Raw genomic sequence first — 19156 nt, 5'->3', positions numbered from 1 at the left:
AATAAAAAACGCTTCCCTGTTTATGAATATATATATATATAAATCCATGAACATAAATATCCACGTTTGTACATTGAAAAGCACAAAACACAGAAATTTTGATCACAAATTTAGCTCCTTGTTAGAATAAGTTTAATATAAAAAGTATGTGTCCATAGGCGAAAAAACAAAAAATATGCAAAACTTATTTTTCCTTTTTAATTATCTCCCTTTTTGTAATGGGAAAATACAAAGTTAACTTCTGCTGATTTCTATCAACGAGTATTTTTTCAGCCTTCGTTTTGCATATTACATTTTTTTTTTCTTTTTCTTCCCCATTATCACTTTTTTTTGATATTTTTTTATTTTTGACTATATAACTTTCATCATTTAATTTTAAAAAATGGTATACTTCCTTCTTTAAATTAAGATATGGATTAAAGATATTTAATATTTTCATCTTTTCTTTGGGGTTAGAAAACACAGTGGGGAATATATTACATGGTTTAATAGATTTTACAAAATCTTTTAATTCAGATAAATTTGAATGTTCACTATATGGTATTAAAAAGATGGAAATGTTATTTTTGCGATAAAAAGAATATTTTTTAACCCACCCTGTAGGAATGATATAATAAAAAAAGTCATATTCTTTTTCAATATCTTCATCTATTAAATTTCTAAATTTACTATTCTCAATTTTGGGAAATATAAAAGAGTAACTAATATCAACTATATGAATCTGCGCTTCTAACTTATTATCTGTTATTCTATTTAAAATATTCTTATTACTTAAGAAGGATTCGATTATCGTTCTTTTCTTTTCATTCTTGTAATATATTTTCATGTTGCACGCTTCGGAAACACTTAAGTATATTTTTTCCTTTCCCAAATTATACGTCCCAAACAAAAATAATGTTTTTTTCCCCTTTGACTTTATATGATTTAAGGACATATTTTTCTTTTCATCTCTCTTCTGACCTATTTCATTTTTTGATGCCACTTTTCCTGCCCTCTTCTCTACACCATCGTACATTATGCACTTATTCTCTCCCTCTAGGTCTTCCATAATTTTTTGAGTACCTTTTATCCTTTTTCTTAATCTCGCAAGGCGGGATTTATTGTTTTCCTCTGTTCCCATAACACAAGAATCTCGTTTTATTTTGTCTCTACACAGATAAATAATGAAATTAATCAAATACATTTGTGGAGCAAATAAATTATTTTTAGACAGTGCATATGTTGTATCAAGGTAAATAGTCCTTATATAATTAGAATTTTCTTTCTTTTCGTTCAGATAAAATTTTTTGTCTATATTTGACCTAATTTCATTTTTTTCCTCTTCAGTGGTATCATTCATACATTTTCTTTTCTTCTTTTTTGTCATCTTTTCTAGTTGACATGTATGCACACTTTCACACTGTTGAGTTTCATTTATATTATTATCTTTTTCACTTTTCATTACTATGTATTCATGGTTTATATTATCAATCTTAATCCCTTTCTTGAACATAGAATCATGCATTTCGTTATTATCCTTGCATTTTATCAATTCCTTTTTCACTAAAAAGGTAATACTCCTAGAATTTTCATTATTTAACAACTCTTCTTTTTTCTGATATCCCGAAACAAATTGAATGTTTTTTATGTTTTCCTTATTTATAATTACACTATCATTTAGTTTCATATCATTGTCATATAACAGTAAAATATCTAATTCATTTTGATTAAAATACAATGACAATTCTATAAAAATGAAATAATTAAAATAATTTTCTTGTTCTATAGAATCATATAAATAAAAAGCTTCCTCCATATTTTCAAGTTTCACTAATAAATCTTCAATACTCTTTAAATATGTTATTCTGAATTCTTCAATATCTACAATATATGTATTACTATTATAAATATTAAAATTTTCACTCACGTAACAAACACTATATTTTTTATTATTCCAATATACACATTCTTTGCTTGCACTTTCTGTTAACAACATATGATTCCTAGGTTCCGCTAATTTTATATCATTCGGTTTTTCTTTATTATCATCTTCATTTCCTCCATTAGCTGTATCGTAATATAGCAACTTTTTTATCAAAAAACTATGAACATTCGAATAACGAAAGTCACCTGTGTGTATAATTTTCGTGCCATTAGCAAATTCAAAATAAATAATTACTGAACCAGGGCAATGATTAGCATCAATGAAAACAATTTCAAAATTGAATAGATAGTAATTCCTATTAATCTTTAAATTGTGTACATATTTTTCATTAACTCCTATTATATTTGTTAATAATTTTTTTGTTATAGTTGAGGAAAAAACGTTCTCATTAAAATATTTATTAATATTCATATAATGATCAGCATGAAAATGAGTTAAGAAATATATCTTCGTAATTTCTTTCTTCTTTACTTTTTTGTCTAAAGGAAACAGATAAAAGGAAAAATGTTTAGATATATACAACAGTATATGCGTTACATAGTATGCTTAAAGGAACAACGAAATGCTACGATATTTTTTCAAAAATTTTGCTTCATATGGAATATATTTATAAATTTGGGTACATATACATGCATATATGCACGTATCTAGGTGTACATTTGCACATGCCTATTTTATGATATTCTCTCTTTACACAAATAAAGTTGAAAAAGTCTATAACAAAGGAATTTCTTCCTCATTACTACAATTAAAACCTCGTAATTTGTTGAAATAATATTAAAATATACCTTTGAATTTATATACTAATATTCATTAACTTAAATTCAGTTATTTCACTTTTATACATTTTCTTTTCTAAATAGTATACATAAAATGTACATACATATATATATACATATATACATTTGTAGTATATTTCTTACTATACCTGTGTCAGCGTCCTTTTTTTTGGTATAAGGAAATTTATCTACTATAATTAAAGGATCGTTTTGAATTATATGTATGTCATCTTCAATCATTCTCTCTATTTTACTTTATTATCTTACAATCTTTATTTTTTTTTTTTAATTTATTTTTATTTTATTTTACATCTAAACCCATGCTCCAATATAATTCCACAATTTGAAGGGCATTATATATTTTACATCCTTCCTCGAAGTCGAACTAAATTAATTATTTGTATTGATGTATATTATCATGTTAAGTATAACACCATTTTTATTAAAAGAATATTACAAAATTAAAACATATCGCTATTACAAAAAATTACATAAACACAAAATTATTATGTTTGTAAATCGGTATGTTATTAATTATATAAAAATGTACAAGCCCCCAAAAAAAAAAAAAAAAAATGTTTAAATCTTTGTTATAATCCATATTTTATAACATATTCTAACATCATTTAAGCATGTACAATTAAATTATTGTTTTTTCGTTTACTCAGACATGTATTTATATCAATAGATAAGAAGAAAAAAAATTATTAGCATCCTACTTTTTTTGGATTTTTACCTATTTAATTTTTTCACCTTAGGTAATTGAGGGTAAAATGGTTCCTACTGTTACCATTTTGTAAAAGTAGATCAAATGTAATGATGTAATTATATATATATATATATATATATATATCTGTTTATAAGGCACCTCAATTACCCAATAATAATAGGCGCACTTTTATTTTTACGAAGTTTTTCTGCCCAAATATCATTAAATATACTGTTGACGATTTGGACAATAAATGTATTCCCTTATAGATCAATATAATTTTATATAACTCAAAAAGAAGGGTTCAAAAAAAAAAATATCATTTTAAGAATTCGCAGTAACGTAGTAAAGGATGTAAATTACATACATACAAAAATATATATCTATATGAGCGCATGAGCAATTATTTGAGCTGGTTGAAAAAATACAGCAAACGATAAATCATAGTAACGACATAAGTGCGAACCGCTTATTTTTCCAAAATGTTTTATTAAAAAAGTTTTATAATTATATGAACGTTCGTTTTACCCAACTTTTGTTAATATATATATTTTCTTTTTTTTAAGATATACAATTTGCATCGTTTGAAATTATCTCATGAGTGCAAACGTTTCACAATTTCCATTATTCTACCTTTTGAGATAAATAAATAAAAATAAACATATACACCAGTATACATCTATACACATTTCTTGAAACCCCCATGAACACCATGTTAATCTCAAATATGAATGCCCGTTCAGGATATACGAACCGGACATTTACTATTAAAATGTGGAACACATTAAATATACCTAGTTTTTGATAAAAATAATTAAGATTTAGTCAAAATTTGTGAGAATGTTATTGAAGACTTCAATAAATTATATATTAAATAGTTTTAACATTATGTCTTACATCCAAAATGGGAACATATATTATCATTGTTATTATTTTATATCATCATATTGTATATATTTTAGACAATAACGTAATTACTCTCATTAATTAAAGAAGTAATTTTCTTCTTGCGAACTTATTTAATTTTCATATACTTTTGAAAACAGTGTTGAAGTTACTTTTTAAGCTTCAGGCTTTTGTAATAATAGTAAAGAGTTAATGTATTCTTTTTTTTTTTTTTTTTTTACATAACATATAAGATGTAAAATTATTTTCGCAAAATTTATACGCATCAAAAAAAAAAAAAAAAAAAGAAGAAAATGAAATTAAACGAAATGAAATAATAATGAAAATTGCGAATAATAGGATGGGGAAAATCGCACTCTTTCCATTTATGATTTAAAATTCTGAATGCTTTTTAACTGACGACTTAATGTTTCTGTAATTCTATGACAAAATTCAGTATAGTACTTTTTAATTCGTATTTATTATACATTTTCCGGCAAATGCAAAATTGAAATAAATTTATGGACATGGGAAATAATTTTCTCCTAACTGAAGAGTTCTAATATTTTGAGGAACATTATATTTCATGTTTTTAAAGCTTTTGTCCGATAAAAAAGATACATGCTTAATAATGATAATTTTCCAATTTTCTTTTTTTCTTTTCTTTGTCTAACAATTTTAGTCATTACCACTGCAACTGCACATATCGTATACAACTTTATATATGCATGCGTACTATTATTTCATTACATTTATACTATTCTCTTATGATTATAATGCATAAGTTTAAAAAATGAATGATGAGAACCTAAGCAACCTCATACAGAAAATAGGTATTATATTAAAACCTTCTTAATTTTAAGACAAAAATAGAACATAGTAAAATAACAAAAAATGAGAGTGGGGAAAGATGCTAAAATTAAAAAAAAAAAAAAAAAGAAAAAAAGTAAACAAATGATTAAACTAATTATTAAAGTTCTTTACTTAAAGCTATTTCATTGAAAAATTATAATACTCCATACAAAACGAAAATATAACAATAATTTTTTGGATTGTTTTTTTTTTAGGGCATCATATAGGTGACATTAGAGACAGATCAGTAATAATGTTAATGCAAAAATACCAAAAAAATTTAATAGATGAAACAGATTTTAAAAAAAGAAATTTTTTTTTTTATATAATTCTTCACTATATTAACGATAGAAATTCGTTAATTCCTCTCAAAAATTTAATAGACGTACTATCATTTGTTCTCAACATTACAAAAGTAATAGATAAAAAAAAATACACATGTGCATATGGACATATATTTATATATATGCATAATCCTAATTGTTGAGAAGTTTTATATTAATTAATGACTATTATAATTTATTTTTTTTTTTATGAAATTCATACTAATTATTTCTTTTATTTACAATATTTTTCATGCTTTGGTACACATATAAGGTCCATATATTATATCTATGTTATAATTTCAATCTCCTCTATTCCATTCATTTAATCTAACTTATGTAGGCATAACGTTTACCACCTCACTGCATTATTCTTGTACTTTTTAACTGATTTAAAATGTTCATATAAATAGATATACCTACATATATTCATGCAAGCATACATACATACATACATACATACATACATAAATTCGTGTAAACATATATACATACATGCATACATGAGCATATACATATAAATGCATACTCCTTTGTACACGCATTAATGCCACACAATCTTCACGTGATTTTATTTCCACCCCTTATATATGCTAACGCCAAAACGTAGAAAGACGACGAAATAAAAGTAAAATTTGAAGAGTTAGATATATATAAATTCCTCAAAGAGTTTTTAGCTCATTTCAAAAATAATGAAGAAAAATACAAATCCAGCAGCAGTTCAAAAACGTTAAACGTTATAAAAGGTGATGACTTATGCCCCCAAAATTATGAAAAATCTATAGCAGAAAATAACATCAACGAATTCAATGAAGTTATTAAAATTCTTAACGAGTTAATTCGTTTATATTCTTGTGACAAAAATGATGATATTTTAAAATATAATAGTAATGGACACATATCCAAAATAAATGTAGAAAATAATACACTTGCTTACGAAAATGATGCAGGTGCAAATTATAAAAATTTAAGTAACAAAAAAAAAAACTTGTCAAATGAAAAAGTTGTGCTTAGTAAAATTAATGAAAAGAACAACAACAAATATAAGAAAAAAACAAATAATTCAAATAAAAACCTTATTTGTGAAAACAATTTGAATATAAAAGATGAGGAAAATAAAAATGCTAGTTCAACAAAGGAGTCCATGTTGGAGGAAGCACAAAATTTTCAATCCACAAACTATTTATTCCCTGAAAAAGAAAAAGAGAACCTAAGTAACAGTAGAACAACATCATCTTGTACTAGCACATACAACAAAATTTGTGAAAAAGATCTGTTAAATATAAATCAAATAATGAAAAAGAACAACTATATAAATATTTTTACGAAAAATAATTATTTAAAAAGCGATGATTTTGCATATTATAACTCCTTATATTTTGTTAAAAATAAAGTAAATGAAAAATCCATCTATCTGTTATTAAATTATAAAAGACATAAAGCTAATAAAATAAAAGAAGAATATGACTGCCTTAACTATAAACCATCATCTATACCTTCTCTTCTTATTGATGAAGCTGATAGTAGGGGAAGTAACTATTTACAACTATTAAATAATTACACATTTTTTTATTTATATAATTTCTTCGACTGTTTTGATGTGTTCAAAAAAAATTTTAATGATATAAATGATATAAGAGGAACAGGAGAGTTATGTGAAAAATCGAAGCTCAAAGTTGGAGAGCAACAACCAAACAAAAGTGAGCACAAATCCTCCAAAAAATATGATGAAAAAAACGAAGAAAAAGCAAATACGTTAGATTGTTATTCAGAGTATCTAAATAGAAATTACATATATAACAAAAACATATCGTACAAAATCGCCAATTATATTAACAAAACGAAACTACTACATTTCTATATGCAGATGAAGTTCAACTATTTTGAATTGCTAGGAATAAACATAATAAAAAAAAAAATTAGTGTAGATGACCTAATATACATGAATAAAGAGGTTAACAAAATTTTGAATGAGTATATATACATTTTTAATAAAGATATATTGTTGTTTAATTATAAATTTTTATATACTCTCAGTTATAATATTCATTATATCTATACAACTTATATGGAGAATAAACAAATAGAAAATGACTTTAATCATATAAACAATATTCTGAACAATTTGTCGTATATTATATTTATCATGATATATAGTCTATATATAAATTTAAATAAAAGAGGAGCATGCCTTTGTAATAGCATATGCAATATATATATAAATAATTATTTTTTCCAGCTAAATCAAAATCTTTTCTATTTACTTTTTCTCTGCAAAAATAAAAATAATAATGAATCAAATGCTATAACTGCGGTTATTAATCATCCCATGCATGTACAAGACAAGCACGAATTTCCCAGTAAAAGAAAACAAAATAATATTCAATTAATAAACAACATAAATTCATTTTATTATAATAAAAATGTGAAGAAGTTACTCAACGCAACAGGAAAAAACGCAATTTTAGAACTAAACCAAAATGATATGTATCATTATTTATTCATAACGAAAAATAATTGCATATATTTTTTCAAAGTCCTAATTCTTTTTATGTTAGAAATATTGAAGATTTCCTATTTGAAAATTAATAGAATAAATCAAAACTGCTCTACTCTCAATTTTCACATAGAAAACTTCACAGTTATATATGATTTTCTGCATAACATAATAATTCACTATTTTAATGAAACAGAAAAAATTATTGATGATCATTTAAAAATTATGATTGACTTCATTGAAGAGAGTAATTTTAATGTTTGTCTTAATAAAAAAACAAAAAAAGATGATAAAGCAGGCAGTAGTTATATTGCTTCAAACATAGCAATAGACGATGTGAATAATATCTCTTCTTCCTCTTCATTCTTATCCATTGATTTAAAGAAAAATCAATTTGAAAGTATTGATATTTTTCTCAGTGATTCTCATAGATATACCTATAAATACAACTCAAAACAAATAGAAATATTAAAAATAACTTGTCTTTATATTAATTACACTCCTGTTTCATTTATTCTAATGAAAAAAATAAAAATTAAATTAGTTAATATGTTTAAATTTTTTCTGTTTGATATTCACTTAAATACGCACTATATAGAAATTTTGTATTTTTTCAAAATTTTCTTTTTTTTTTATGATCATCAAATTTACAAAGAGTACAATGATTTCCTGTTATATTACTATTCATTGTCGAATCTCTTTTTCATTTATAACACTAATTCAGACTATGAAGATGAAAATCAGCACAACCTAAGAAGTAACGAGCTAAGCAACAACAAACTAAGCAGTAACAATCCAAGCAACAACAAACTAATCAGTAACACTCCAAGCAACAACAAACTAAGCAGTAACATTCCAAGCAACAACAAACTAAGCAGTAACAACCAATTAGACATTTTCACCTTCATAAACACTAGCAACAATATTTTCCATTTTTTTTTTTTCTTATCAACTAGCTATTCAACACTAAATACGTTTTTAGAAAAATATTATTCTTCATGCATGATGTGTGCCAACAGCTGTTCCTACGACAGTGATGGATCATTCAGTAATAACAACTCAAGTTCTGCCTTTGCTGAATCATTGAAAGAAGCAGAAGCACATGAGACTCTTAAATGTTACAACTCTCTAAATAGATTACAATCAATAAATGTTGAACACAGAAATAAAAGTTTTAAAGAAGACAGTATAAAAAAATTTTGGCCCGTACTACTGCAAAAAATAGGAAACGACAACAAACAATGGAGCACTTTTCAAATGGATGAATCTTTTAAACATAATGAGAAGCAAAAGAAGAATGTCAATTTTTGCTTCAACTTTATTCAGAGTATAACAAATGTGATAATTGAAAATAACTTAAATATGTTATTTAATAGCTTTCTTTTGATATCTTCTGAATATAATAATTTCTCCAGTTATATAACTCCATATAAGCAAGACAATTCTATGTATCAATTTATTGTTGATAAACTAAAACATTGCAATAATAAGATGAACATATTAACATTTGATTACCCTTCGGAAAATAAGAAGAACGTAGTAAAAAATTCAGAATTTATTGAATTATTTAAAAATTTTCTTCTCCTATTGCATAATATTATTTCCGTAATATATAGTTACAATAATGAAATAATATATTTTTTTTTTAATTTTGTTTTTAACATAAATCATGAAAGAACGATTTTTCTTAAGGAAGAAGATAATAAATTATGTAATAGCTATCCAAAAAGTTTTAATCACATGACCACATATAATAACGAAGTGAATTTGTGCAAAGAAAAGAAAAGTCCGACTCACCTTTACGACAAGATTACTGAGAACACAATCGGTTCTATGAATACAAAGAGAAAAGAAAATACGGAAAAAACGATTAACTATAGTAGTACTTGCTATGCTTATACAACCATGAATAACAATGGCATAAATGAAAAGCTTGTTGAAAATAATGGAAGAAAAGAATATAGTCATGGTAATAATTACAAGTGTAAAATGGGGGACCACGATGGTGAGGTCCCACTTGAATTACTTACACCTTATGTAGAGACTACACAAGATGCCTTACTCTTTAATGAAAAAAGTTTCATCAAAAGAAGAGAAGAGCATTTTAGGAAAAATGCCTTTACCAATATAGAAACAGAACATACTAATAAGTATCATCAGAATTGTAAAGAAGAAGAGGTACAATTTGATAACCATGATGAGATGAAATGGACAAATTGCAACCCAACTATCAAATATAATGAATATAGCGCAAACAATGATTTAAATAGTTCTAATAATAAAATACATCCAAGGAAAAGAATTAATTCAAATAATTCCATTCTTATGTTCAACGAATCATATCGTAATATTAATGAAACAAAAAATTACCCCTCAGACAAGTTCATATCCCCCTTTCAGTTAAGCGAATTTGTTGACGTGATATATGAAATATGTATATATAGTAAAAAGGAATTAAGAGATTATTATACATTTTTTATATTAGAAAATATAAAAAAAAAAATATCTACCATGTTTGAATTATTAAAACATAAAGATATCAATGAGAAAAAAGTCCTCTTATCAAATATTAAAATATTTACAAAGGTGTTACTTCTTTTACATTTCATCAAGAAGAAATACATAATAATATTTGAACAAACAGTTTACAGTTCTTTCAGTTTTTTGTATGAAAATTATTTTTCCCCATTTTTTAACCAAACTAATGAGAAAAACGAATATACTACGGAACAAGTCATTAATAACATCTATTTTTATCAAAACGTTTTCTTAAATGTGCATAATTTATACTTTTTCCTATTTCAGCGAAAAAAGAAAAGCAGAACATTTTCGCTTAAAATTATGTGGAAAATGTATCACCAATTCAAAATAAAATTCAGCAAAATAAAGTTAAAGGATGAATCAAATAAATCTGTAACATTACGTTCTACCGGGAATACAGAAATTGATAATTGCAAAAAGGGGCATGACCTTTTAAGAGATAAAGGACATATAAGTAGTAAGCTACCAGAACAAACCTATAAAAGCGATATAAATAGGAAAGTACAGGATACGACAGACAGTCACAGTAAAACTTATAATACATTTAAATATTCAAGTGACTTGAACTTTAACACAAATATTATAAATCTTTATATAAGCGACTTTTTGCTTAATCAAGTTGTGAACGATGAAACAGTTTTGTTAACGTCATTAACAAATATAGATATTAATAAGGAGGAATTTCCTTCACAACTTTTTAATCGTATTATATCCGTAATTTTAAGAAGAAATGTTCAATACAGCAAATATAGAACCTCACAAGGGGAAGAAAAAAGAGAGGAAGCAGAAGGAAAAGAAGTGGAAGGCGAAGGCGAAGACGAAGACGAAGAAGAAGAAAAAGAAAAAGAAAAAGAAGTGAAAGAAGTGAAAGAAGTGAAAGAAGGAAGAAAAGAGGAAGAAATGAAGAATAGTATAATCTTTTCCATTTATGAGAAAATTTTCCATTTATACTTAAAATTGATAAAAGAGATTCTAATTAAAGAACAAACGAAGTTAAGTAATATCGATTCATTTGCTTACGTGTTAAAAATAATTATTCTACTTCTCATTACAAATTATAGAAATAGCAAAATATGTAAAAGGATATACAAGGAAAAATACTTCTTCCTATCGCATTTGTATTGTTTTTTTTTCTATGAGAATGAAATTGTTAAAGCATTAGCTATTAGCTTAAGCTTTTACCTAATATTTGACCAGAACATATTACTGCTAAATAAATACAGAATATTTTTAGAACCATATCTACTATTAGAACATAAAATAAGTAGAAAAAAGAGAAAGAAAAAAGAAAACACAGAAGAAGATACCTCATTTTTGTTAAATCGAAATATGGATTCTGAGCAAAATCCTAGTTCAATTAGTTTAGAATATTCTATAATTGATGAAATAAAGATAGAACATATGAAAAAGTATTATATAGATAACAAAGAAGAAAATACTACAAATAATTTTAGTAATGATAATTATATGAAAACACATTGGGCGCTGAAAAAGTATAGTACTAATTTTTTTAATTTACACAGGAATAAAAATAAATATATAGAACATGATACAGAAAATTCGTTTGATAATTTAAATAAAATATCATTTCATATAGAACATAAAATAATATATTTTATTCCTTTTTGGTTATATAAAACACTGCAACCAAATAATTTTTTATTAAATATCAAAAAATTAAGATCTTTCTTTTTTTTTTCTACAAAATATTCTTATTTGCACACATTTCATGATTCAAATGTGAATAATAAAGAAAAACAGATGTGCTTTTTTGGAAATTATAATAACAGTAACATATTTAGGTCTTTCTTTCTGTTCATTAATAAATATTACTATTTAACAAAAAATTTGAATTATACGTCACTAAATAATGGAAGCATATCTTATCACATTAATCTTCCCATTATTTTAAAAGGAAGAAATAAATGCAAAGAAAATTTAGATACTCCTTTTTTCACAACTACAAATATATATTCTTTTCTTTTCTTAAATATAAAAGTTGACAGAAAGAGCATATCACAAACAGATTATTCCCCCTATATTACTAATTTGTTATTGCAATTAAAACAGCTACCACCTATAAATGATTGTCTAGATGACGAAATGAATTTCACGTACATCTATAATTTGAATAATCTATTTTCCTTCCTAAATAATTGTTATATGCAGTTCTTGTATACAGAAAATAGTTCTCAAAGCAATAAGGAAGAAGATCAAAATGCAGATCATTCTAATTATATAAGTACTGAGAAAAAACATTCGCAAAAAAGGGATAAAAATTATGATAGAAGAAAAGAAAAAAAAAGAATACACAATAATGTTATTTTCAATAGAGAGGACCATCAAGCCAAGCAAATTTATTGCCTTTTTGAAAATGATTACAATGAAATAGTGTATATAATAAACTTTGTTTATAATACTATTTTTTCCTATGTTCATAAGTTACTATTTTTTACGTACAATCAATTAATGCTAAGTTCCAAGCAAGAAAACAGTGCAAATAATGAACATACCAAAATTCACAAAAACCTAATATTACTAGAGCATTTTCTAAACGTGATTGATATATGTTTATATATTGATTTAATATTGCAAAAAAACGAATGTGTTAAGTATAAAATTAGTGAATTAAACAAGGATATAGACTTGTCTCTATTTATTTACAAGCTTCTATACATTTCAGTTGCTACATCTACTTTAAAAAACAAAATTTCTAGCTTTTGCTTGAACCTCATATATAATTTTATAAAACTAGATAATTATTACCTCAAAATGAAGTACAGCTGTTATAATAATTATGACCAGGACATGCAATTTTCTAAAGGTGTATATTATAACAAAGATATGAATTTTTCTAATGGTGCCAATTATGACCAGGATGTGAATTTTTATAAAAGTGTAAATTATGATCAGGATATAAATTTTAACCTGAACGAATCGGAAGAAAGCAAAAACCCTATCATGCTAAAGGAAGAGGAGCAGAAAAATAGAAAACTAAAAGACAAAAATAAAAACTTATCTACCTTGATTAATTTTCTCTTCTTCATAATTTCTAAATATACGAAAAGAATAATCAAAAAAAAGAAGAATCAAATAAACAAAAATAGCGGCATTTATTCTAACATAGTAAATGTATATGAATTTGAAAAAACCATAAATATAGAAAATGTTACTTTTCAAAATCACGAGAAAGAATATCTTAAATTAGATATATATTTTTTAAAAAATGTTATGTGCATGTTACATGTAATTATGAAAAAAGGCTGCTTTATGAACTTGTACACAATAAATAACCATATTTCAAATATAAATTTTAATATACTAACACATTATGATTATAAACTTTTCACTGATAACATTAAGAAAGAAGCTGATGAACGGAGGAAGATCCAAGAAAAGGATGAGCATACATCTGCAGAAAAAAACGTCAAAAAAGAAAAAAAAAAAATGAATAGGACTAGTAGTAGAAGCAGTGATAACAGCAACAGTCGTGTTATAAATATAGAATTAGAAAATACCCAAATCATGGGTATCTCAGATAATAATAATGTAAAAACATTATATATGTTTAAACACATCTTTTTAAATAGATATATGAAAATATTAACAAGTTTCTGTAATATATATAACGATATAATTGTTGAATGTTTGTATATTCAGCTGTTACTATTTCTTTTCAAATACATTCTCCAAGTTCTAAAATTTGAAATTTCCAAAGAAAATTCGAAAGAAAATATAAGGAATTTGTATCACTCTAAGCAGCCAATTTTAGTGTACTTTTTTAAATACTACAAGGCGGATAAGGAAATATGCAAATTTTTAAAAAGGATTTATTTTATCATACTAAAATATACAATATATATGCAGAACATACAAATGTCAAAAGAGGATACTAGTACCGTACATATAAATAATATACAGGGGAATATTGAAAAAAATGATTGTACAAATAAAGAGATAAAAAATGATATAAATAAACACAACTATATTTTAAAAGAAGAGGATATTTATAAAAATTATTGTAAACTATTTTATGAATACACAATAAATAAGTTCAAAAGATGCAAGGCAGATACATGCGCAGAGGAGGACGAAAGTGCAAATCCTCATGAATGCGATCGAAGCAGTGTAAGCAGCCACAGCTACAACTTCAGCAATAATAACAGTGTGTTAAACTCGAATTACGTATATATGATAGACCTGTATTGCCCGAACTGCGAAGAAACAAAAATTTTGTTTTTATCAATTATACTATTTTTAAGCTTTACCTTAGACAATTTCCCCTTTTTCTTTTCACTAAATAATTGCGATAACAGAGTCTCTAAAAAAGAAAAAAGTTGTGAAAGGAAGGAAAAGGACAATATTATTATTTTATGTGAACGTATTTTCTATTTCTTGAGTAAAAAAAATATATACATTAACTTCTCCATTTTGAAAGAAGCCAAGCTATTAGAAAAGTATTTTATAAAAATATTTATAAAATTATTATTTTGTAATGAAAGTGAAGGTATGAATAATTTGCAAAAGTATGAAATATATGCTTATAAGCATCAAACAGATTCAACGTATATTGAAAATAGCGAGTGCAAAAATGCAGGTGTTAGGAAGGAACATGGGACCTATTGTAATAATTTTGATAATAGCCAAAGTAACCATTCGAAAAGCTTTAATAGCAACATGTACAATTCAACTATTGATGGACAAGAAAAGTGCATCATCATAAAAAAAGAATGCAATAATGATTACATGATGACAGAAGAAGAAAAAAAAGTACTCTCCATGAGAAGAAGATATAACAAGGATGATGATAATTTTGCTATAACATATAGCACAAACAAAAATTCCATTTTTATGAAAAATATGACACAAGACAATCACTTCTATTTGAACAATTTCCTTAACTGTTTTTTAATAGAAAAAAGAAGAAAAAAAAATTTGGAGTGTATATACGATAAGATCTATTATTACATACTAATTGTTAGCATGTGTTTTAAAGACAAAAACTTCTTATCACTTATTCTTACAAAAAATGAAAAATTTTATAACGAATTTAATGAAATGATACAGGAATACTTAAAGTATGTTTTAAAAAATAAACAACAAGTAAACAGAAAGAAAAAAAAAAATGAAATGATGATCCATAATTTGTTGTATATATTCGTTTCCCATATTTATATATACTTAAATGATCTTTATAATATATTTTTTACGCAAATAAAAAATGTACTTGCATTTCCATCCTTTTTTCAAAACATTATATATATTAGTAACACAAGTAAAGATACGTTTTACGAGGAAAATACCCTATATATAGATGATACGTCTATAGGTGTTTATTATGACACGCTAATAAATATGAAAAAACAAAACTGGAATAAAAATTTAGAATATTATGTAGATCAAGATATTAAAAGCACTGTAGTTCATAATATTTTTCATAACAATAATATTTATTTACTTATTTTATACATAATAAATAATAATAAATATAATCTTAAAAAGGAAAATAAAAAAAAAAATAGCTCTTTTCCTCATACAGTAAATGATTATGAAGAGGCGATAAAAACGAATTATAGCATAGAAAATTTTCATTTGGATCACAAGAACAATAATAAATTATTTCTAAACAAAATAACAACCAATATTTTATTATTTTTTCTCTTATTTTTTTATGATTATTACTCATCCAACTATGAAATAAAAGAAAATATTTTAATGCAAATAGTTAGACATATTCTGGAACATTTTACAATCTTATTTACATCGGATTTTTTAAACATTCAGATGATATATTCTGAATTCATGAAGAATAATAATTTAAAAAAAAAAAAGTTATCAGTCGTTCGGTCGAAAAATGGGTTAAATCGATTTTTACGAAAGTTACCAGGAGACAATCCTTTACAGTATGTTGTTCCACAAAATGATAAAAATGAGCTCACTGAAAATATTAATACAAAAAAAAGCAAATTCACTCCTATCAAAAATTCCAAGTACTCACGTGCAGAAGAAGCTCTATCAAAGATAAGAGAAGAAGGGAAAAGGAAGCGTGAAGCAGCGATAAAGGGGAAGAAGTGGACAGACAAAACTTCTATTGGAAAGGCATGTATAAAAATAGTAGAAAAAAAAGATACAGAAAAAAAGGGGACTGAAATGAAGGGGAAAGCAAACTCCGAAGCTGAAGAAGGCGAAGAACAAAGTCTCAATCCAAACAGTATTTCCGCTGCATGTAATATCGAACCGAACGGTATAAATAAGGAAAGTACGGACATAACAGAAATGAACCTATATGTAATAACAAATTTAATTGAAAAAATCAAGCGGTATAAGAAATTGCTATTTCTGTATACTATAAATTGCTTCAGAATAATACAAACATGTAACAATATTTCTTCATTAATTTTTAAATATAAATATATTTCAGTCCTTTTACAAAAGTTTTCCTATTTTACGAACAAAAATATTGTCGAATGCATTTACAGTGCATTCAATTTTTACATAAACAATTATTTTAAAGGTAAAATCAACTTTTTTGATGAAAAATCTTTAACTAATTTTGGTAAAGAAATTGGTTACTTCTCATATATTTACATAGATTATTTCTTTAATTTCATATGCTGTTTTATATTATATGACGTTTTAACTTTTTATAAATTTTGCTCTAATACCCTTAATTGTTTAGATATACTTAACACATATTTCAAAGAATTAATTAATAATAAAAAAGGCTCATACATTTGTATAACTATTTTAAACTTTTATTTAAGCATTTTGAATTCATACTTCTTTGATTTTTCATTATATCAAAATACACTCCATCTGATAGAAGAAGGTGAAATTACAAAAGACGGGGGAAGTTTAAAACAGTATGTTATTAGTAATTTAAAATGTAATAATAAAAAGGAACAAAAAGAAGGAATTACCTATTTTGAGTGTGTTAAAAAATTAAGTGAACAATTTAATAAAAGCAAATTTTTAAGTTTTCTGATTAACTATATTATAGATAATTTAGACAACAACGTGAATAAAGGAAAATTGGAAATTGAAAGAAAAAATCACGTAATTATATTAATATTACAATTACTGAGTTATCAAGTAATATTTATAGATAATAATAAAAACGAAATATTAAAATTAGCAACCACACTAATTAAATATCTAAAAAAAAAAGATACGTGTCTTTTACTTATCTACTATATAATTATTTTTTTTAATTCTTGTTTTCTCAACTCCTTTTTTGATGAAAGACTAATAAGCTTATTATTTAATTTTGATAAGAATGATAACATATGGTTTAACTTAATATTTATGTCGAGTAATAAAACAAAAAAAAATAAAGAAGTTTTAATACTAATAAAATTCTCTATTTTACATTTGTATTTATTACTACTAAAAAACAAAAATTCCTTTAAAAGGTGTATATTGTGCATATCTAGCGATATAAATATTTATTTCGTATTTATTTATGTACTCAACGAAATATATGAACACTTTAAAAGTTTCAATAATGAAGAAAGTATCAAAAGTAATATAACATTAAATAAATTGGAAAAGAACAAAAATGAAAATGAAAACGAAAATAGACACACAAAAAAATATTTCTACTTGTATGCTGAATTGTTAGTAATAGTTACAGATATTATTAAAATACTAAATACGAATGACGTAAATAAATATATAACACTTCACCATAATAAGGAGAAGGATAATTTATCGGTACAATTTAAAAACTTGTACAAAAAAATAAAAAACGAGTTGAAGCATTTGGAACAACTAATAAAATTAATAAAGTACACCATATTTCTACACCCTTTAATGATTAATATACACATATTACATAAATTCTATTTATGCATTTATATAAAGGAATTCTATTTTTTTCATAAAACATTTTTTAAGTATGATGTATTTCTTGTAAATTATGTACGGTTAATTAAAAATAAAAAAAAAGCGAAACTACTCAATATTGATACAAGTCAACAAAAGGAAGCAAGTGGTTCCTTTAGCACTGATGCTATCACAGAAACCATTTCCACTGAAAAAAATGCCGACATGTTTCTTAATAAAAACAAAAAAAAAGACAATCCAAATTTTCTTCACTCTGAGTTTGAGCGAAAAAAAAAAAAAATTACGCTACAAAAGTGGGATGACTTACACAAGGAAAAACTTTGCTTTTACTTTTTTTTTAACACACCTAAAAATTATAATTATCAAGTAAATAACCTATGTTCCTCAATACTTCAAAATGAATTTCATTTTTCTCTCAGAAAATTTTTTTCTTCATCTTTTCAAGAACAGAATCGGAATTATACAAATTACTCACAATATAATAGCGAACAAATTAAAATCTACACTGATTACATTTTTGACAGCATCAATTATGCAATAAACTTTTTTAACGCCTCCTGAAAAAAGTAAAACGAAAAACGCGAAGTGCAAAATTCAAAATGTGTAATATAATGTTTCTGCATAAATGGAGATAAACTTTATTATTTATAAAACTCTCTCTATTAATTCATTCATTTTTATTAAAAAAAGTTTGACGAATTCGAATACCATGTAATTTTACCTTCTTCAAATAGTAATAACACCTATCTTCTCATATTTTAATGGATCATTTTCAGATACTTGCCTAATTTTAAGAATTTA

At 24.7% G+C, this 19156-nt stretch overlaps 2 protein-coding genes across 2 annotated transcripts; one reads left to right on the top strand and one right to left on the bottom strand.

Annotated features, from left to right (window-relative positions):
- Positions 1 to 184: 184 nt before the first annotated feature.
- PmUG01_12079200 (DNA repair metallo-beta-lactamase protein, putative) lies at positions 185 to 2943 on the bottom strand (the record flags this gene model as incomplete). The annotated part of the gene is made up of 2 exons (XM_029007039.1): positions 185 to 2403; positions 2853 to 2943. The coding sequence occupies 2 exons, from the start codon at positions 2941 to 2943 to the stop codon at positions 185 to 187; spliced, it is 2310 nt and encodes a 769-aa protein (XP_028863468.1).
- A 2147-nt stretch (positions 2944 to 5090) lies between these two features.
- Positions 5091 to 18916, top strand: PmUG01_12079100 (conserved Plasmodium protein, unknown function; the record flags this gene model as incomplete). The annotated part of the gene is made up of 3 exons (XM_029007038.1): positions 5091 to 5130; positions 5365 to 5564; positions 6083 to 18916. 3 exons carry the CDS (start codon positions 5091 to 5093, stop codon positions 18914 to 18916), a joined length of 13074 nt encoding a protein of 4357 aa, XP_028863467.1.
- Between the last annotated feature and the right edge of the window lie 240 nt (positions 18917 to 19156).

This window comes from Plasmodium malariae (assembly GCF_900090045.1).
Source record: "Plasmodium malariae genome assembly, chromosome: 12".
NCBI classification, from domain to species: Eukaryota; Apicomplexa; class Aconoidasida; order Haemosporida; family Plasmodiidae; genus Plasmodium; species Plasmodium malariae.
Note: the sequence above shows the minus strand (reverse complement) of the source record. Positions and strands in the feature narration are given on the sequence as shown.